At 45.8% G+C, this 20,692-nt stretch overlaps 1 protein-coding gene across 1 annotated transcript; it reads right to left on the reverse strand.

Moving 5' to 3' along the window:
- Window positions 1-14,789: 14,789 nt before the first annotated feature.
- LOC122367037 (chitin deacetylase 1-like) lies at window positions 14,790-19,406 on the reverse strand. The gene is made up of 4 exons (XM_043339806.1): window positions 19,244-19,406; window positions 17,445-17,593; window positions 16,543-16,795; window positions 14,790-16,343 (listed from the first exon to the last, which is right to left on the reverse strand). Exons 1-4 carry the CDS (start codon window positions 19,287-19,289, stop codon window positions 15,190-15,192), a joined length of 1,602 nt encoding a protein of 533 aa, XP_043195741.1. The 5' UTR covers window positions 19,290-19,406; the 3' UTR covers window positions 14,790-15,189.
- Between the last annotated feature and the right edge of the window lie 1,286 nt (window positions 19,407-20,692).

Raw genomic sequence — 20,692 nt, forward strand, 5'->3', positions numbered from 1 at the left:
ATTTGTCGTTGCCAACTTATAAGGTGCAAGTTTTGTGTTGTCTTGTATTTTTGTTGCAACAATATTTTACATTTTAACCCTACCGGACCAATTGGTTTACTACATGCGCCTAAAGCTGAGGAACAAGAAAGACATCGCCTATCGGGCTTTAACCCTCGCATGTGTGCGGCGTTTGCCAGCTTCTAATGTGTAGGGGGGGGGGTCGGTTGGACCCCCCCTTGCCGTTTGGCCCCTGATCGAGTTAGAGCTTCGCGGAAAAAACGAGCGTGTTGCCCGTGACGAGAGGAAGCCGATGATACCCAATTTTAAGGTCCTAGGTCATTGGTTAACCTTCCAGGTCAGGTCAATGACCCGAAGTCGGGAAAATCGGGACCTGTTAGAAAGTCGTAAAGTGTGGCTGCTAAGGGGTTTTTCGGGGTGCTGATCACGAATATCGTGTTAGTTTTGATCACAGATGATGTCTTTAAGCATTTAGACCAGGTCGGGTCAGGTCAGGTCAGGTCAACCAGTAGGCGTCGTGACGGGTATTCGTAGTACGGTTCAACCGCCTCTGACAGCTTCGTAACATGTTACGAAGGCACCAAAACTACTTCGTAAATGTTCAAATGGTTGCTAAATTCGAATCCAGTTCCAAAAACTAGCCTAGAAACATGTAAAACTCGAAAAAGTGAACCGAGGTCACCCGAGGTCACCAAAGGTCAATGACCTGACCTGACCTTCAGGTGACCTTGACACCCACCCTAATGCATGGAAGCAACATCAAATCACATGTTTGAACGTTTGAAACCACGAAAAGCTTGCAAACGCGCGGCTAATGCGAGCCGACATACGCAGAATCGCGATTCCGGCCAAACATGGTCTCGGAAAAGAGGTCACAGCTCAAAGGTCATTTGGGTCAGGGTCATGAAATTTTCAGGGTAGGTGTAAAATTGATCAATGTGAGAGTACTGAAAGTTTCGTTGCGATCGGCCGATTTTTACGCGAGTTATTCGCGAAAAACCATGGGGGGGTCCATCCGACCCCCCCCCCCCTACACATGCGAGGGTTAATTCAACTTATGCCCTTGCGAAAAATGAGCTTGTGGGCCGTTACGATGCGAAGCAACTCCTCCCAGTTTTAGGCTTCATGTCCCTCAGGCTCAGTAAATGATCGTGAGGAAGGGGTCAGGTTTTTTGGTTAGCTTTGACTAAAAATGATCGCAAAACTGAGGCCATGCAGGCATGCAATGCAGCCATGCTGGCCAGTCGTATCGAGCGGTGTATTTTTTTCGGGGGGGGGGGAGGGGAACATCAGCTTGGGTGTCGAGTGTCGACCTCTTACCTCTGGCCAAGGTTAGGTCATATACTTTTGATTGAAGCCTCTTGCACCAAGATGTATTAGATATGTATCTAGATCGTTTGCTATTTGCTTAGATTATCTCGCACCTGAAACCTATTCGAAAAAACTCTACCTGATTGCCTACCTTGAAATTATACCGGACAGCTTTTCTGCTGGGAGTTGGTGCAATGAATTTCCCCTGGAAGTTTATAACTAAGAATAAAAGTCTTCCATTTCTGCATAGCTTGATAATGAGGTGTAGGAGGCTGTTACGAAGCAGGTCAAGGGAGGTCAACCGGGTCAACTTGCAAAGCATTCACTTCATAACTCATTTTGAGTTCATTGTCACCAACTTCTAGATTTACTTATTCAGTTTGGTCGGGAGTTATTAGCCGTTTTCACGACGGCCATTTGGTACACATTTGGTGCACATCTGGTACAGATTAGGTGCAGATTTGGTCAAATCAGGTTCAGTGTGTCTCTTAGCAGCTATCAGCTAGGGTTGCACTAATTGCTTATATGCCTGCTTTGTCATATTATCAGAAAGCATCATCGATTAAAACACTGGAATTAATTCATAACATGAAGATATTTGCCGTAAAAGAAATTAGGTGTAGATTTGGTCAAATCAGGTGCATTCGCCGCATAGCCCGTCGTGAAAACGGCCATTATTAACCCGCGCTCCGTAGGGGGAGGGGTGGGGGGCGAAACGCCCCCTGTCCTTTTCCGTAGATATATCCTAAGCGTCTGCAAATATCGTCACCAAACTTTCAGCACCCTTCCGGGCATCAATTTTACTTATGATCATTTTTCAGAGGCTTTGTAAGGTTGGCCACAAATGATATCAGAATGATGTCATGTTCTGCCATTTTCGACAAAAAAGGTTTCGCGGGAAGAGCTCATAAGCCTACATCTTTGAAGATAAAAATTGTTAAAGAAATAAAAGGCTTAGAATTAATTGGACTACAAAACTGCTACCTCACATTTTGAATTTGTGCATTTTAACCCTCAAAAATACAAAAATATTTTTTTTTATATAATAGCCAAAAATCCCCCAAAGTTTTTTTTCGAATTTCGTAGAAAATTGAATATATATATATATATATATATATATATATATATATATATATATATATATATATATATATATATATATATATATATATATATATAATAGTCCCTACCGTCTTCTATCCAAGGCCCTCCAGTTCCACCCTCCAATGCGGGGAATATGCGGGACTTTTTTTGATGCGCCAAGCCAATATTTTCGCACTTGCTCTGCAGCAAACCTGAGAGCATAAGAAGATTCTCAATGTATTACCGGTGAGTCAGCTCATAAAATCCAGCCTTGTGGCAGCAGGCTCCATACAAGTTTCATCTAATCCAGTCTAAGATTGGTGCTACCAATAACGCATTACCCAGTTGTTCGCAAATTATCGATCACAGGAATCGAGTTTGTTCGATATCCTGAGCTACACAGGGAGTCAAATTTTGCATTACTGAACTACCTCTATTGATACGAGTACTCTTTGCACACCTTCTAGTGGTGTCAGTTCCAGAAAATGTACGTCAAATATCACCGTCCAATATCCGGTATTTTCGTCGACTATTCGTCCAAAAATGCCCAAGCCAGCCATTTGTTCAAAGATGCCTAAAACCTACGCAATATTCTGCACTAAACGCTGTTGTTTGATTTGCTTTATGTACTATCTTCAACTAAAAGTGTTTATCATATCGAGATCTGAGCTTTCAATGGCCATTGGCCATTCAATGTTATACAATGCTTTGTAAAAACGCTGAGATGTAGGAAGTATGTAGTTGTCCAATATTGTCCAAAGTCTGCTGCAATTGTCCAACAAAATCCGGATTGGACATTGGACAAAATCGCAATTCCGAAGGGTCAAGTTTCGCTTGTCACCTACCCTTCATGAAGGTATGTGCGAATAATACCTACTAATGAACATCTTAACCCGCGCCCTGGTGGGGGGGGGGGGCTATTTTTTGCCCCCCCCCCTCCAGACTTTTCAATATATCTCCAGAACCGCTGCGCCGATCGTCACCAAACTTTCAGTACCCTCCCGGACATCAATTTTACACATTGTGACCAAAATTTTTTCCAAAAGCTATGATAGGTTGGCCGGAAATGACGTCAGAGTGACGTCATGTTCTGCCGTTTTCGACCCAAAAAAGGGTTTCGCGGGAAGAGCTGTCAGGCCTATAGCTTTTCAAATACAGAAAAATGTTTAGGACATAAAAGCTGTAGAATTGACAGGGCTACAAAACTGCTATCTCAGATTTTTGAATTTTTTTATTTTGACCCCCAAAAATCAAAAAATAGATTTTTGGGATATAATAGTCAAAAAATCCAAAAAGTTTTTTGAATTTCGCAAAAACCGGAATATATGTGATAGTCCTTACCGCCTTCCATCCACATACCAAATTTTAGATTGATACCTCTTTTTTTGGCGAAGTTATAGCGAAAAAACTGTTCAAAATTGATGACGTCAAATTTTCAAACTCAATTTTTAGCAATTTTAGACCTCGTAGTGCAAAACAAAGACCACCATTAGACTCCCCGTGACGAGCTGCATCGAATCGATACCCTTTTTATGCAAAAATATCAACTTTGAAATTTGACCTTTTTTGACCTGACCTTGACCTGACCTCCACCAGAAAGTGACCTAAACCGTACCTGATGGTCTTATAACCAACACCATTGGGTTGGAAATGAAAACTGGCCATAAAACATGCATCGCACAACCTTAGTAAAGTTGGGATCATGTGGTGACCCTTGGTGACCTTTGGTGACCTGACCTGTGACCTGACCTGGTATGACCAGTGACCTCTAATAGCAACATATGTACTAGACAACTGACGTCTTATAGCTGATTTTCGACAAAATGCGTTTTACTCGGTGTTATAGCGCTTTCCCTAGAAGCCCCGTGAACGGTGAAACATTTTATCTTTGACCTGACCTGTGACGTCATCGGTGACCCCGAGGTCAATAAAATTTGGTTTCCCTCGACAAATTTGACAGGGCTATCGAACGCCGTTTGAATTTTGCGGATCCGTCCAGTAGTTTCGGAGATACGAGGGGGGCAAAAAATAGCCCCCCCCCCCCACCAGGTCGCGTTATAAACAGACCCCACCAGGGCGCGGGTTAACTAGAGATGTCAATCGGATACCAACTTTTTGGTATACCGATACCAAACCGATACCAACTTGGTATTTGGTATTTCAATCCTAACGTGTTTGGTATTTTGTTGGTATTATGAGCCCTCACTAATGTAATAAGAGGCTGAGAAATTGGTAAAAAGTTGGTAGTTCCCTCATGTTTCCAAGTTGGTTCGGTTTCGGTATTTCCTCACGGCTTTGGTTGGTATTTGGTTTGGCATTGGTATTCAGATTTTCTGTAATTAACATCACTAATCTTAACCCGCGCATGACTGGGAGGGGGGAGGCTCTACAAAGCCCCCTCCCGTTTTTCGGTGATTACTTCTGAACCGTTTCACGGATCAGCACGAAACTTGCAGTACCCTCAGCGGCATCAATTTGACATCTTGTGTAAAAATTTCAACTTCTAGCTACCAGAGTATGGCTGGAAATGAAGTCAGAGTGACGTCATGTCGGCCGATTTTGATGCAGAATATTGAATTACGGCAAACGCTCACAAGAGCTTAGTTTTAAAGCTATAGATCCAATTTCTTTGCATTAGTGGACTACAAATACACGTAGCTATCACACTGCTATCTCGATTTTTCGAAATTCTGAAAATTTTGGAAAAAATATGTTTTTACAAAATTACAAAAAAATGTTCTTAATAAAAAAATGATTTTTCGCAAAAACGGGAATACATGTGATAGAAAACACACTGGTAAATTAGTCTACCAAGTTCTAGCCCAATATCTTCAAATATAGGCAAGTTATTTGCATTATTGTCAAATTTTACAACTATATATTTTCAAAACAATTTGTCAGTACGTTTTTGACATCGTACAGCAATATCAATGGCACCATCGTGTTCCTGAGCTCAAACTGCAACTGATTTCTGATTTCTGACTTTTTTTTATTTCAACTGATTTCTGTCAACCTTGTTTGTTGAAAAATTTCATTTTCAAAATTTGACCTTTTCTGACCTGAAATTGACCTGACCTCCGGTAACTTTAGCTGAAAATGACCTCAAATGACACAGACGCCCTTATTTTCGAAATCTACGTGTAAAATGGACCATAAAACATGCGTCACGGGACCGATACATAATATTCAATTTTCGTGACCTAGGATGACCTGGCCTTGACCTGAAAAAAAAATCGAAGGAAAAATTAGGTACCCTCAGCCCTCAGGGTATCTAAGGCACATATCAAGGAGTGCGTAAACCAAAAATGAGCCTGATCGGACTTGTCAGTAAGCGGCCAGAGCCTAAATTATAAACAAGCAAAAATGCCGATAATTTTTTCTTTGACCTGATGTGTGACGTCATCGGTGACCTCGAGGTCAATGAAAATAGGTTTTCGTTCAACAGTTTTTCCAGAGCTATCAGACGTCGTTTGAGTTTTGACGATCAGCCCAGTAGTTTCGGAGATAGGAGGGGAAGGGGGCTCTGGAGTGCCCCCCTCAGTCACTCGCGTTATGGAAAATACCCCAGTCATGCGTAGGTTAAATGGCGGAGAAGCAGCCAATGTCATAGATGTCTTTCGTAAGAAGTAAAAAGCACAATTTCTAAATTCATGCTTTTTTAATGGGCTATTCCTTATCGAGACCGCCAATATCTGTATAAATCGGGGTACCTACACCACATGAACTTAACCCTCGCACGACCAGGCCATTTCTCATAACACGAACGACCAGGGGGGGGGGGGGTTGTTACGACCCCCCCTGGCGTTTCGAAACGGAAGGTCGTAGAGCTTAGCGGAAAAAAACAACGGATTGCTCTCAACGAGATCTCGCGATTGGTGGTATATTTTTTGGTCCTAGGTCAACATTTGACCTACTTATGACCGGTCAAAGGTCAAATTTTCCAAAAAAATCAAACTTTTTCAACTTTCCGCGGCGATTGCGGCAAAACGGTGGAGATATCGACTTGAAACCTTCACTATCGTGTTCCTTGATCAATTCTCTATCGTTTGGTATGTATTTCGTTTCCCTAGCTCTAAAAATGGCGCGTTGGGAGCGCCGGAAGTCGGCAAGGTCACAGTCGGCGGCAGAAATTCGAAAAATCAAAATTTAAATTTTTGAAATCTGATTGTATTTTTGGATTTAGGAGGTCCATTTGCTCCCTATAGAAGCTAATATTGCTGCATATTCCCATTGGGGTGACAAGAATTAGCAAAATAGTGGTTCGGGCGCTTTTCAAAAATAGTACCGGACGCTGTTCCTCTTGTGACGTCATAGCTCCGTGACCTGACCTGACCCGGTCAATTTTCTTGCACCACACGATAGCCAATGCTTGCCCCAACATGCATGGGAAGTTTCATCATGATCCATCAAACAATGTGGGTATCACCGGCAGAAAACCTAGGGATTCGGCGCACACGTTTGGTACCTGTCGGCCGGAGGCTGTACCTCTTATGACGTCATAACTCCGTGACCTGACATGACCCGATCAATTTTTTTTTCGGCAAAAGATGCGCAAAGGTTGCCCCAGAGGGTATTGAAAATTTCAGCCCGCTACGACAAGCCGTTTAGCGTGCACTTCGAAAAACCTCAGGGGGGGGGGGGGTGATACAACCCCCCCCCCCCCTAGGCGTTCTAGGGTTAAACCGCGCACCGAAGGGAGAGCGGTTAACCGCCTCCTGAGTTTTTTTTTGTGAATAGCGGAAAAAACGCGGCGCGTGGAAATTTGGCATGACTTTCCTCATCAATTCTACACATGAGGTGCACGTTTCAACCTCCTACCTTTTCAAGGTCAGATCACCAGGTCACTTCAAATGACCCAACTTCAAGCTATTTTTTGCAACTTTGTCACCGTGGCAGAGCTACATTGGATGGCGGAGGCCTTTGAATGTCTTAGGATGCAATGAGGTGATTTATAGCTAAAATTTTTTTACCTCCGAATTTTGATGTCTATGACCTAAAGTCATGTCAATTTCTTGACCTGCCAATTATAAGTCAATGGGGAATAAATCAAAGTCCTGTTTTTTCACTAAAACGCGTCAGAATGAATGGCCCAATATACCATAAATGACTTCATATACGATTAGCCTTGAGTACCTTGGGGCCTATTTTGCTTTCGGGCAACTGTAAGGTCATGTGACGTCACCAAGGGTCGCCAAAGTTTTTTTGCCAGTAACTCCTTATACTCGAGCTCCAGCCCCGCGAATGGTCTCATTGTGCTCATCAAGGCGCATCGAATGATATGCATGATGACCTTGTGGTCACGTGACCTGAGGTCAACCTTTGACCTTGACCTCTCCAGGTCAACACTTAGATTCGATGCAAATTGACGAGAGGATCACGATGGTGTCATTAGTTTGTTCCTAGCTTGGCTACTTCGTAAGTTATTCGAGAAAAAACTATCTTCAATTCTAGCGTTGCCATGTTGACCTTTTTACCCCTGTGACGTCATATTTGACCTGACCTGAAAATGCTATTTGTAAAAATTGTAGACCTTATCCTTGTGCATCCCATATCGTTTACCGCATAGTTGTCGCTTTCTTGCTTCGTTCTCAAAATCTCACGGGAGCGGCCAACTGCCCCCCCCCGTCGGTTCTAATTGGCGCGGACCCCAGTCGGTGCGCGGGACAATCAATCTCGATTGGCAAAGAACAAAGCTTCTGGTTCAACCTGCAACCGAAACGTATTTTCAGTTTTATCATTTTATTGTTTTAGTGGCTAGGAATACGGTTTACATCTACAATTAAAATAATTGCTGATTTTTGCTATTATAAATATGTTTTGTTATCGTCAACCGTACTACTCTTCAGAAATTGTGCGCTTCCGGTATTTTCGAAAACGGCTAGGGATGCGCATTTGCTCTGGCTTGTGAATCGTTTTCATTCCGCGTAAAGGGCTTTGACTCATCAGAGTCACTACGCGGAAGTGTGAAGCTGTGCGACCTTTTTGCTTCAGTTGTGAATCGGAAATAAGTACGCGGGTGTCCGTACCGCTGATAAATGACTGATGCGCCTCTTGACCTTCACCAATGTCGCTCCCGGAACTATTCTTCGGCTGCCCATTATCATATTAGAGCTGCCCTCGTCGCTGAGCCAGCCGACACTCAAACAAACAAGTGTGTAAATAGTACTGCGCCAATGAGGATTACCAATAAACATAGTATCAAGTCATCTTGCGAATGACATTGGAAAACTTACATTTCGTGTGAAAATATGAGCATCGTTTTCCGAATGTCCAGGGTTGAAAGCTTGTTAACCCTCGCCGGCACAGGGGGGGGGGGGGGGGCGGGGTTGATGCAACCCTCACTAAGGTTTTTTTTTGCGAATAACTCGCGTAAAATGCGGTTGATCGCGACAAAACTTTCAGTACTCTCGCATTGATCAATTTTACATCTACCCTGAAAATTTCATGACCCTGACCTAAATGACCTTTGACCTGTGACCTCTTTTCCGAGACCATGTTTGGCCAGAATCGCGATTCGGCGTATGTCGGCTCGCATTAGCCGCGCGTTTGCAAGCTTTTCGTGGTTTCAAACGTTCAAACATGTGATTTGATGTTGCTCCTATTCATTAGGGCGGGTGTCAAGTTCACCTGAAGGTCAGGTCAGGTCATTGACTTTTGGTGACCTCGGTTCACTTTTTCGAGTTTTACATGTTTCTAGGCTAGTTTTTTTTTAGCTGAATTTGAGTTTAGCAACCATTTGAACATTTACGAAGTAGTTTTGGTGCCTTCGTCACATGTTACGAAGCTGTCAGAGGCGGATGACAGGTACTACGAATACCCGTCACGACCCCTACCGGTTGACCTGACCTGACCTGACCCGACCTGGTCTAAATGCTTAACGACATCATCTTTGATCAAAACGAACACGATATTCGTGATCAGCACCCCGGAAAACCCCATAGCAGCCACACTTTACGACTTTCTAACAGGTCCAGATTTTCCTGATTTTCGGGTCATTGACCTGACCTGGAAGGTCAACCGATGACCAAGAACCTTAAAATTGGGTATCATTGGCTTCCTCTTGTGACGAGAAACACGCTCGCTTTTTCCGCGAAGCTCTAGCTCGATCAGGGGCCAAACGCGAGGGGGGGGGGGGTCGTACCAACCCTTGTGCCGTCGAGGGACGCAAAATGTCCTGTGCCGGCGAGGGTTAAAATTCGGAATATCATTTGCTCACAAATTTACATCTGTAGACTTTGTCGTGAACACTGAAATTCGTAATGTTGCGCTTTTTACATTTTAGTTTAAAACACGGGAAGTCACTTACAACTGCTAAACATTCTTTCATGCCTGCCACATGGCATTAAGCCGGACATTCTGCAAGAGCGTGCCTTCCTCAGAACTCTTAGTCGCTCATCCTGGGCAGCTTTGTATTCTACATTGTATGAACAGACCGAGTGGAGGCCTGACTCTAGTTTTAGAAAGAGATTAACTTGTTTTACGTCGTTTTGTCTGCAATAATCCACAAAAGTCAGCTGTCCATTGGAATGCTGTAGAACGTTTTAGAGTACCTACTCTTGCATGCTAAAACGCTATAAAACATTTGTTTCCTTGCCATTAACTAGAAACAAAGTGGCTGGTGAGCACCTCGCTCAATTCTTGGCGACAATGGTGAGAAAAAAAATACACGAATTGAAGTACTTTCCATTTTTTTTTCAATATGCATCGTTCGGAACGTAAACATCGACGCTCCTCATAAAAAAATAGGAGTGAGTAGTACAAACTTGGGTCAATTAATCGGTAAATTCATTCAGTATCATGTGATATTTTTGAATGCTGTTACGCCGAGACTATGAGATCATAGCGAATATGAAACTATGATACTGAAGAGGTACTATTCCTCTCCACACACTCGTCTTTGTGATGAAGCCGATTCATTCCGTTGATGTTGTCCACATGAAATTCCAGCTTTGTGGGGCACTGGGGCATTCCGATCAGGTTCTCCCCGGTGCCTTCCCAGTGCCGCTGGAAATTCTAGTGTCCACACTCGCTTGTATCGCATACGGGGGAGGCGATCGCTGTCTCGCACCAGCAACGGGTATGGGTGGGCTGAGCTGAGCTCCCATGAGCATCGGCGAAGAGTCGAACCGTTTCACAGACCCTGCGCGAGACCTTGTTAGCCGCATTCTCCATCTACACCAGGTTGTTTTCAGAGGGGACTAGAGATGTCAATCGGATACCAACTTTTTGGTATACCGATACCAAACCGATACCAACTCGGTATTTGGTATTTCAATCCTAATGTGTTTGGTATTTTGTTGGTATCATGAACCGTCGCTAATGTTTAAGAGGCAAGAAATCGGTAAAAAGTTGGTATTTTCCTCATGTTTCCAAGTTGGTTTGGTTTCGGTATTTCTCCACGGTTTTGGTTGGTATTTGGTTTGGTATCGGTATTCCGATTTTCCGTAATTGACATCACTAGAGGGGACCATGAGAGGCAGAGTGGAATGCCAAATGCTAAATGTCACACGGATAAATTCTTTGTTTGCCCGCATTAAAAAGTTCCTGTGCATATTATGAATCTCTGATAACTTATCACGTTTCTGCGGTTTCATCATTTTCGTTGATTTATTATGGCAAAAGTAAGGTTACGCTTTTTGTGTGGGACAAGGTCGGAGGCCTCTGATCAGTTATTTTACCAACAAAATGAACAGTATTATATTGCATTGCATGTCTTGTCTTGTGTAACTCCGTGGGCTATGCTGGTATTTCAGAATAGTCAATCAATGTCTAGCATGACCACTTGTTGATGCTTCTGGAATATTGATCACCGGATCAGGATAATCTCTGTTCTTTTATAATTCCAGAATGGCCGCTAAACTAACGTGACGCAAAAACGGCGGCCTTCTGGGGTATTCCGTCACACGCAGCTTCTTACGCTATCTCCAGGCGGAATAATGCCTATCCCCGGATTATCAGCTTCTGGCACAATCGAGGACACCCGAGAGGACCGGGGCGGGACCAGGTGACCTTGCCACCACAAACTCCAAACCCACAAAACTACATTCTCTGGCGCACGCGGAAATCGCACGACGGCCCAGAAGACCGATTTCGTACTCTGATAGAAAGTGTGTAACTCCAAGGTAAATGGGCGTTTCAGTTCCCGAGAAGTTGTCCGCAGCGCAGCCATCGCTAGGCACAATGTGGCTGCGTGACGTCACACCCATTGTCTGTGTGACGTCAGAATGAGTGACGTAGAGCCGGCGCCACTGTTCGGACAATAGTGGCCGGTGTGGGCTCCGCCCCGGCGCGGCGAGGGAGCTGAGCGCGAGGAGAGGGTGCTCGCCTCACGCGATGGGTGGAGGGTGTGAGCTCTGCCAGGCGGCGCGCTGGCACAGCCCCGAGCAGCGCTGGTCGGTCGGCTGGACGTCTGGGCCGAGCGTTTGATGCCATCCACCAGTCAAGGACGCACGAGGTCCCCTTAGGTTCGGCGCCTTTCACCGCGCGCGCGCCGGCCGGCCGGCCGACCAGCCGTTTCGCCACCGAGCCGAGCCGAGCACTGAGATTCCGACTGAGATAGGAGACTGGCCGGTCCCGGCACGGGGAGCGGCGGAGCCCGAGTGGAGCGGCGGCCGGACCGACCCAGGAGAGTTGGCCGGCGTGAACACTGCACCGCTGCTGAGAGCAGTGATAGAGCCAGTTCTGATTACAGTCTCCGGCAAATATGGGATAAATAGGCAGAATCATTCAAGGAATCGATTTGAAGGGGGCATTTAGATAGGCTGGGCTCTCGGGTGCATGCATTTTTTGTGTGCTTGATGTAATTTTTTTGCTGACTTTTTATGTGGATAGGCAAATGCTCACATGAGATGACGCATGAATTGGGTTGATAGACACATGTATACGTGACCTAGTTTGGACGGTGACGTCGCACACACGTAACTTTGAGCCAAGGAATTCGTCGTGTAGGTGAGCGTCGTACTAAATACTGTTTTGGACCGCTCGCATAACGGTCTCAATTATCGAATAACTCAGGCAATATTTAGATGGATTAGAAACTTCTACTTGGTGTCCAATTAACTTTATGTTAATAGCATGACTGCATGGTTTTAGTCGGTCTTAACCCTTAAGGTATGATCTCACTACCTACCAGTTTCTTCACAAATACGTCACTGGAATTTTCGAGAATTACTTATCGTGACCGCATGACTCAGTGTTCGTCTTTCCATGCCCAGGTAGGTATTCCATGTTTCAAACGACACACAGTGAGTGGTTGTGCTAGAGCACCTCTTTTTCTAAATAAAATATTGTTTTTAGAGGATTTAGCTGCACAGCCTAATTCGCATGATTGCCTAAAATATGTGTGAATAATGAATAACGCACCGAGCACGGTGATGTGTCCATCTATAAACTGAAAAGGTAGGCCCAATATTCAACACTAACAAACCAGAAAATGAACACTTCGTAGGTTGCACTTCTATGGCAGGGCCCGATAAAATGCAGCCATGCAGTACGCTTCTCTAATCTATCTGAAAAAAAAAAATGGTGCCATCGATACCAAGGGATATTGCAAATAAAAAGCTTGTCTACACGGTCATTGCTAACTTTTGTAGTCTGATTTTGAGGTAATTACCTTTGTTGACGTGTTCACTGTGTTATGTGTACCTAATGTGTATATGTCAACGTTCATCAGCATTGTTTCGTCGCAACCTAATAATTTAGTACTAGTATGCAGAGATGCTAAGGACATTTCTACTCAGAGAGACTTGAAGTGAAAAGTTAACTACGTCACAGGCATCACAGTCCATCAGGAGTGACACTCTCAGCCCCTGCAGTTCTCTCTGCGACCGGCCGCCAAGCGTCGATTCGCATGCTGCTCAGAGCCACTGCCGTTCCGCTCACCACTGCCACTGGTCGCAGCGACGTCTGGTATTTGTCGTGTTTCTCCAGCCGAGTATCTATCAATCGTCATGTGCGCCCAGGGCCTCTCCAAGGAGAGGGTCACTGTGATGGGAAAGATATGCAAATTACAATTGCCCAATCGCCGGATTGAGGTCCACATCGACGGATAAAATGCCGATGTCTCATCAAGATGCTGCCTTCGATAAGGCGTGGTAGCCGGCCAGCTACAAGGGAAGCGCAGCAACGGTGAAGAGGCTTCGCAAATGACTGACTACCGAGCAACTTAAAAATGAAAACGTATTAGCCAAAGCAAACGAATATACATAAGAGAATCAGGTGAGTAGTAAATAGCCAGTACCCTACGAATATATTCAAGAAACAATTACATCCAAATAAATAGATACAAAAAGAATTAGAAACAATTAGCGACAAAAATATTCAGGTGAAAACGTCATCCCTCTCTGGTAATCAGATTGAACCAACTTTCTGATAATCACTAAATCTATTGAGCTGCAGAGGATTATTACGTCGTTTATTCCGATACTTCTAAAGCAATGACCATCAAAAAACATACAGCAATAATTTATTATCATGGAAGATGTGAGATAGAATTTAGGATATGAACTTATTTTCGCCTAGTTTCGATCATTTTTTTCGTCGTTCAGCTATGAAATCAAACGTTGATAATGAGTTTTGTAAACGTCCAACGTCTTATTTCGTAGCTAATGTCAACTATTCGAGACAGAGAAAACGGATCGAAACGCATGTGGTCGAGTTTCCTTACAAATGCTGGTCAGCAGTCAGCTTTACCTGGTTTACTGCTTCTAAATCGTGATTACTATACAAATTGTAAGCGTAAAAGTGTTTGCATTTTGTTTATTGACTAAGAGTCTGTCAATACAGGAATCTCTCTCCCTCTCTCTCCCTCTCTCTCTCTCTCTCTCTCTCTCTCTCTCTCTCTCTCTCTCTCTCTCTTTATGCATCATTATTTTTTAGTCCCTCTACCAGATCTTTGGCATTCGATTGTAGGCCTATTATTGCGTTGGAAAACACTATACCATTTCGGTTATCAAACCACCAAAACATAACCCTGCGACTGAGTTTACTCGAGACTCCATCAATAAAAAAATACATCCGCAGGGTGGCGCAGCTTCGCCGCGGAGGATAATATAGAATATGTGGCTATGTTTGCAATACCCATGTAATTGCTTTCGTTAAGTAGAGCATTAGCGTAAAGAGGGCGTATAGATGATAATAATTCTGCTGGGATCCTCAGAACTTGAAGGCAGATAAGAAGATCTGATGTATCGTGATTGCTTTAAATGGAAGATTTTACCTTATGCAGTTATGACCTACAGGGGTAAGGCATCAGACTGGGTGACTGTTCAGTGTTCTGTTTGGAAGTGTTAGTTCATGTTGACATCATTTCAGTGATCATGTGGTGATGATGGTCTTGGATGTTCTGATTTGCGGCAAAACTGTCGTTTTTCACTAAACGCCGAGTAAACAACGCATTCTGAACTGACGACTCCTTTATTGCATGATGTCAACACACACCATTCGCATATATACAAGATATGGATAAGGAATCACGTGTTCGCGATCACAGCTGAGTGGGGCTACAGCGTTGCCAAATAAGGTAAAACAGATCTCGCTCTTCGCTGCACTTTTGTACTCGGCAACAATATGTCAACAAAGTCCGGCACGTAAAGGGACTGGCCAGAAGACCGAGTGACGATCTCCTGACGGAGCTGCGGCTCGGCGAAACGACTGGAAACGTCCCGTTCCGGGACACAGTAACAACGTCCCGCGAACGGAAGGTGCGACAGGCGCGGCCGCTACAACAAAGTACCTCGCCCGCCTGCCGACTGTCGTCGAAGAGCGCTCCACTTCACGGCGCAGCCTGTGCAGCGTTTACAGGAAGCCCTCACCAGTGGGGTCCGACAACCAGGGCAGGTTGGTCGGGCACCGCTGGCAGGTCTGCATGTTGAAAGTGCCCGGAACCTCGTCCACATGCAGAGCGCAGTTGTTGCCGCCCGGCTTGGAGCAGACGAAGGGAAGGGGCTCCTCGCACTTGATCTGCCAGGAGTCGAAGGCCTGGGTCTCGGCCAGGGTCCGGGGGTTCTGCATCCATTCGATGACCTGGGTCATGGTGACGAAGTAGGTCTCAGGGAACGTCTGCCGGATCTCGTCGATCCAGTACATCAGGGTGTCGAGGAACTCGTTCTGCTTCAGCCAGGCAGACTGCTGGAAGTTGAGGCTGATGGGCGCGCGGTTGGTCAGGTAGTGACGATCGAAGTTGTGGTTGAGGAAGTTGTAGAACTGCTCAGTGGTGCGGATGTTGGAGCAAGAGTCGACCATGATGCATCCGGGCAGGTTGTCGTCCACGCTGGGGTCGTCACGACGATCCAGCTCGTTCATGACCATCTCCCAGACGGGGAAGGCGCGAGTCGGACACTTCTGGGCGTCACCGTGGCAGGCGTGCGGCATCTGGTTCAGCAGGGTGTACGGCCAGATCGGGATGTCGCTCAGCGGAGCAGTGATGGTGGAGTCGTACAGGAACTTCTGCTTGTCCATCATGAAGAACTGGTTGTTGCCACCGATACGCAGGAACGGGGTACGCATGCCGACCACCGAGTTGTCGTTGATACCGGCGAACTTCTCGATGATGAACCTCTGTCCACCCATCTCCTTGGCCCAGTCAGCGCGGCTGGCGTTCTTCCAGTAGTTCCTGGTGTCATTCTGAGAGATGGAGAAGACGGCGACCTCGTGACCCCGCGCGTGCAGGTCCTGGACCGCGGTGTAGTTGGTGTACCTGTGAGACACAAAGAAGGTTCCCTTGATGGGGCAGCCGTTGGGGTTGGTGCGGCCGCTCTGGAAGATCTCGTCGAAGAGGTCGATGTTGTTGTTATTGATGGCTCCGTTGAAGGTGAGCACGACCATCTGCGGGATGTCACGCGGGTCGAGGTTGCCCGGAACCGTGGTGCCGTCCTCAGAGCAGAAGCAAGACGGCAGCTTGCACTTCTCCGAGTCGCACGGCGGTGCCCGGTTGGGATCGTTGCCGTTATCTGTAACGCGCACAGTCACTTGTCATTCTCACATTCTGCGGACGATTGCACGTGTTCTACATTCAAGTGGCAGGAAACTAACTCACTATAACATAAACAATTCAAGACAAGGAATGAAATAGGCAGTCTTACATTAACTGCATGACGATTCATGATAAGAAAACCAATCATCTATCTCTACATCAAAGGCGTAACTCACCGCAAGCGTTCTCGTCGGATCCATCGCTGCACTGCTCGATGCCGTCGCAGAAGAGCTCCTTCTTGATGCAGGAGGCGTCAGCGCAGGCCAGTTCGCCGGCCACCGTGCAGATGGGCTCGTCAGTGTTCAGCAGAGGCTTGGCCTTCACCTCGCGGGCCGTCTGGTCGCAATTGAACACGTTGTCCTTCCAGTCACATGACTGATTCTCGACGTCAAAGACGAGACCCTGAGGGCACTTGATCTGCTGGAGACCCTGTAAACATGAAAAAGGTGCCGTGAGAGCGAGAACCTTCACTCGTTGGATGATGATTGCACATCTCTGCTCGTTGAAACTTGCCATCGATGTTCGAGATCTCGTTTTATCTATCATCATGTCAAAGAGTGATGTCCGGATGCCATTAAACGCATTATCGTATTTCAAATGCTGACATTATTTCTGAATTGATTTGAGGCTATGAAGCAACGGAACTGACCCTGTCGGAATTGAATATTTGCACATTTAGTAAGAGCTTAGGAACGTTTGTAACGAAATTACCCAAATTTACAGGAGATTGTTGCGAAGATAATGCTCGTCTAATTGAAAATGAAATTATTCAAAGTTCGCCGATGTTAGGTAATCTTGGGAACTTTCTCTGGCGACTTGCATCCGCCTTTGTTAAGCCGGGACATTCTGCTCGGCACAGCTTAAGCTGGCCAGCCCGGTCGCTTTCGAGCGGGCAGAGCCAGCTCCGGCGCCGGCGCGCCCCGCTCACCCCCGCCCCGTCGGCCACTGCTCCCCCGCCCGGCACCTTTCGCCCCGGCGCGCCGCCGCGGCGCCAGCCACCGACCACTTTTACTGGCCGACGGGCGGCGGCGCGGGCTCCACCGTGACCCAGGGCCGTCCTCTACGCTACTCTACTCACCGCCGAAGTGCACTGGACGACCCGCTTGCAGTGCTCCTGGCCAGCGTTCAGTCGGAACCACTCTCCGGGTCCCTTGCCGGCGCAGAGCTTCTTGAGCGTCTCCTCCTCAGAAGGCTGCTCAGCCTGGCGCTTAACACGCTCGGCTTGCGCTGGCGAGAGAAAGCGTCCGGTCAGGTCAGGGTGCCGCCACCCCCAGACGGGCAGGGGAGGGGAGCGAGAGCTCGAACAAAGGCGGGGCAGCAGATCGGACTACGATGGGGCCACCGGTGCCGCGGCTTATCTCAGAGGAGTGACGTGTTGCAGCCGGCTCACACGATTATCAAAAAAGTCGGGAAAGGAAATCCGGGTAGGCTGCTGAGTGCTGACGAGATTGTAGTGAATACTGATGTGTGGCTGTTTTGACGGAGTTTCGAAATAGGGCGAAGGAATAACTTTGAAGGTCGAATGAACAAATTGTGGATGATGTATATAATAATATAAGAAATATAAGAAAGAAATAAAGAATTTGGAAACATGGAAATCATTAGGGTAAGAGTTGTGACGTTAGTCTCGTAGCATTGAAAACATGACAATATAATGCTATTTTTAATTTGTATGCTTTTATATAAATGCGCTATATGTTTCACAAAATAAGCATCAATATGTCCATATATTCTTGATATATTTGATGTTTATTGCATTATATAATGGACTAAGGATAATTCAATAACTGAAAGGGTCATTGTCACGTCTGACCGTTTACTGACTAACATTTTCACTACTCAAAACTGCGAGAATAATTTTGAATAGTAGCAAAGGCAAGACGCAGCGAGGCAAAGGAAAGATATTGATATTCGATCAGTTATAATGAAAGTGGGTAATAGATCCACAGCAGCATTGTTGTATCATACTGGCACACTCAATGATTTGACGTTCATATGGCAATCAACGAAGTTCATCGAACGATTTCAATGAAGTGTATTGAAGTGTATGTGCTTCAAAGCATGAAGTGCTTGTGAGTGCATCTGTCGCATATAAATCAATATTCCATGTATAATCATGAATAGATAATCAGTTAAGCAAGTATATAAAATTAATTATATTTATGAAACACAGCACATTCATGACATTATTATCGTTTCATTTATTTCATTTTTATCATTTTTTACTCAAAGCTGGCGTTCGGAAACGAATGGCCACATATTCAGAAAATATTACACGTGCTGAAGCCTTGAGACGCTGGACGACTTTTGTGCAAATTTCATTTCAATAATACGAGATCTTATGACTCATTTTTATCTGCCTGTAAATAAGCAATAAGTATTCTGTAACTTTTGTAATTTTTTTGCAAAATTTCGAAGCAATAATTAAAGCATTAAACTTTTTATACACTTGAATCATGGGTTTGACAATATGAAATAAAATACATGAGCTACTACTACGAAATATAATCATTTCATGAATATAAAAAAGAGCACATCAACCGTTTGAAGTAAAATTGATTCATACATCTGACACGAGTAAGTCGCTCGACGGCCGAAACATCGCGTGTCTCGCCGAGCTGCTGCTTCACACCACCACCCCTCACTATAGCACACGATGTGGCCACCCGTGGTGTCACCGGAGGTCACTGACACGTGGCGCACAGGTCACGGCGGCGCCGCAGCGACGCGAGCTGGCGGCTGGCCGGTCAGCTGGCCGCTGGCCTCAGTGACCCAGATGGCCCAGCGTCCGCCGACCTCGCGGCCTCGCTGCCGGCTCCGCTCGCTCCGGCGCCGGCGCGAATTCGGGTCGGCTGCTGGCGGCGCGGCCTCACTTACCGGCAGCGCAGGCCAACAGAACCAGGATGAACGCGGCGGCTCGCATGGTGGCGACAGACTAGGCAGCGCCGGCCGGCCGCCCTCCTTATGTACCGGCCGCCATCTTGGTATATCTCGCGGCGCCCTTTTACTTTCGGATTGTCGGCACCGGCGCAGCCAGGGCATCCCATTTTGCAATGTTGCTAGTGCTATCGGAAAGGGAAGAAGGGGCAAGGGTGGATCATCATATCTGGGACCGGTAAAAAGGGGAGACACTCCGCTTCTCCTAAAATGCTGCCGCCTTTAGCCCGCCTCATAACTCGATGCAGAGCTGGAAAACGCAGCGACATGGAGGCGGATTGAAATTCGAGACTAAAAAGATGAGCGACGACGAAATAACGAATTAACTGCATACTATCAAGCACAAATATTCACCCAACCGAAACTAGAGTTCAGGAAGGATATGGAAAACTGGTCAACGCGATAGGTAGCAATCGATAGTTCGTTACAAGGGCTCCTAAGATAACTGTGGGCTACTAAAACGGTTGACCAAGCCTGGTTCTCGACGTGTTTTTCTTGCTCAGCGTCCAAATGGGTGAACTCTTTGACACGAAAGTGGAGCTTTACGATCCGTCCCACGTCAGACGAAATAAACTTTTGTTACATGTCCGGGGTCACTCAATGCTACCGGCCGTCCCATTTTCTGCCATCTTAACATTGAACTACGGAATTCACTCTCCTAAGCCCAGTTCTTAACCCGTGCATGACTAGGGTATTTTCCATAACGTGAGTGACTGAGGGGAGGAAGCTCTCCAGAGCCCCACCCCCCTCCTATCTCCGAAACTATTGGGCCGATCGTCAAAATTCAAGCGGCGTCTGAAAGCCCTGGAAAAAACTGTCGATCGAAACCTATTTTCATTGACCTCGAGGTCACCGATGACGTCGCAGGTCAGGTCAAAGTAAAAACTATCGGCATTTTTGCTTGTTTACAATTTAGGCTCCGGCCGCCGGCTGACAAGTCCGATCGGGCTCATTTTGGGTTTACACACTCCTTGCTATATGCCTTAGATACCCGGAGGGTACCGAACTTTTACTTCGAATTTTTTTTTTCAGGTCAAGGCCAGGTCATCCTAGGTCACGAAAATTGCATATCATTTGTCGGTTACGTGACGCATGTTGTGTGGTCCATTTTACTCACAAATTTCGGAATCAATGCCGTCTGTGTCATTTGAGGTCATTTTCAGCTGAATATACCGGAGGTCAGGTCACTTTCAGGTTAGAAAAAGTCATTTTTTAAAATGAACTTTCTCAACAAAAATGGTGCCTATCAGACGCAGTCGAGCTCAGGAACACGGTGGTGCTATTTATATTGCTGTACGATGTCAAAAACGTAGGAAGAAATTGTTTTGAAAAAATATACTTAATTGTAAAATATTGACAATAATGCCAATTACTTGGCTATTTTTGAAG

Source organism: Amphibalanus amphitrite, unplaced genomic scaffold (assembly GCF_019059575.1).
Source record: "Amphibalanus amphitrite isolate SeventyFive unplaced genomic scaffold, NRLGWU_Aamphi_draft 000846F_arrow, whole genome shotgun sequence".
Classification (NCBI taxonomy): domain Eukaryota; kingdom Metazoa; phylum Arthropoda; class Thecostraca; order Balanomorpha; family Balanidae; genus Amphibalanus; species Amphibalanus amphitrite.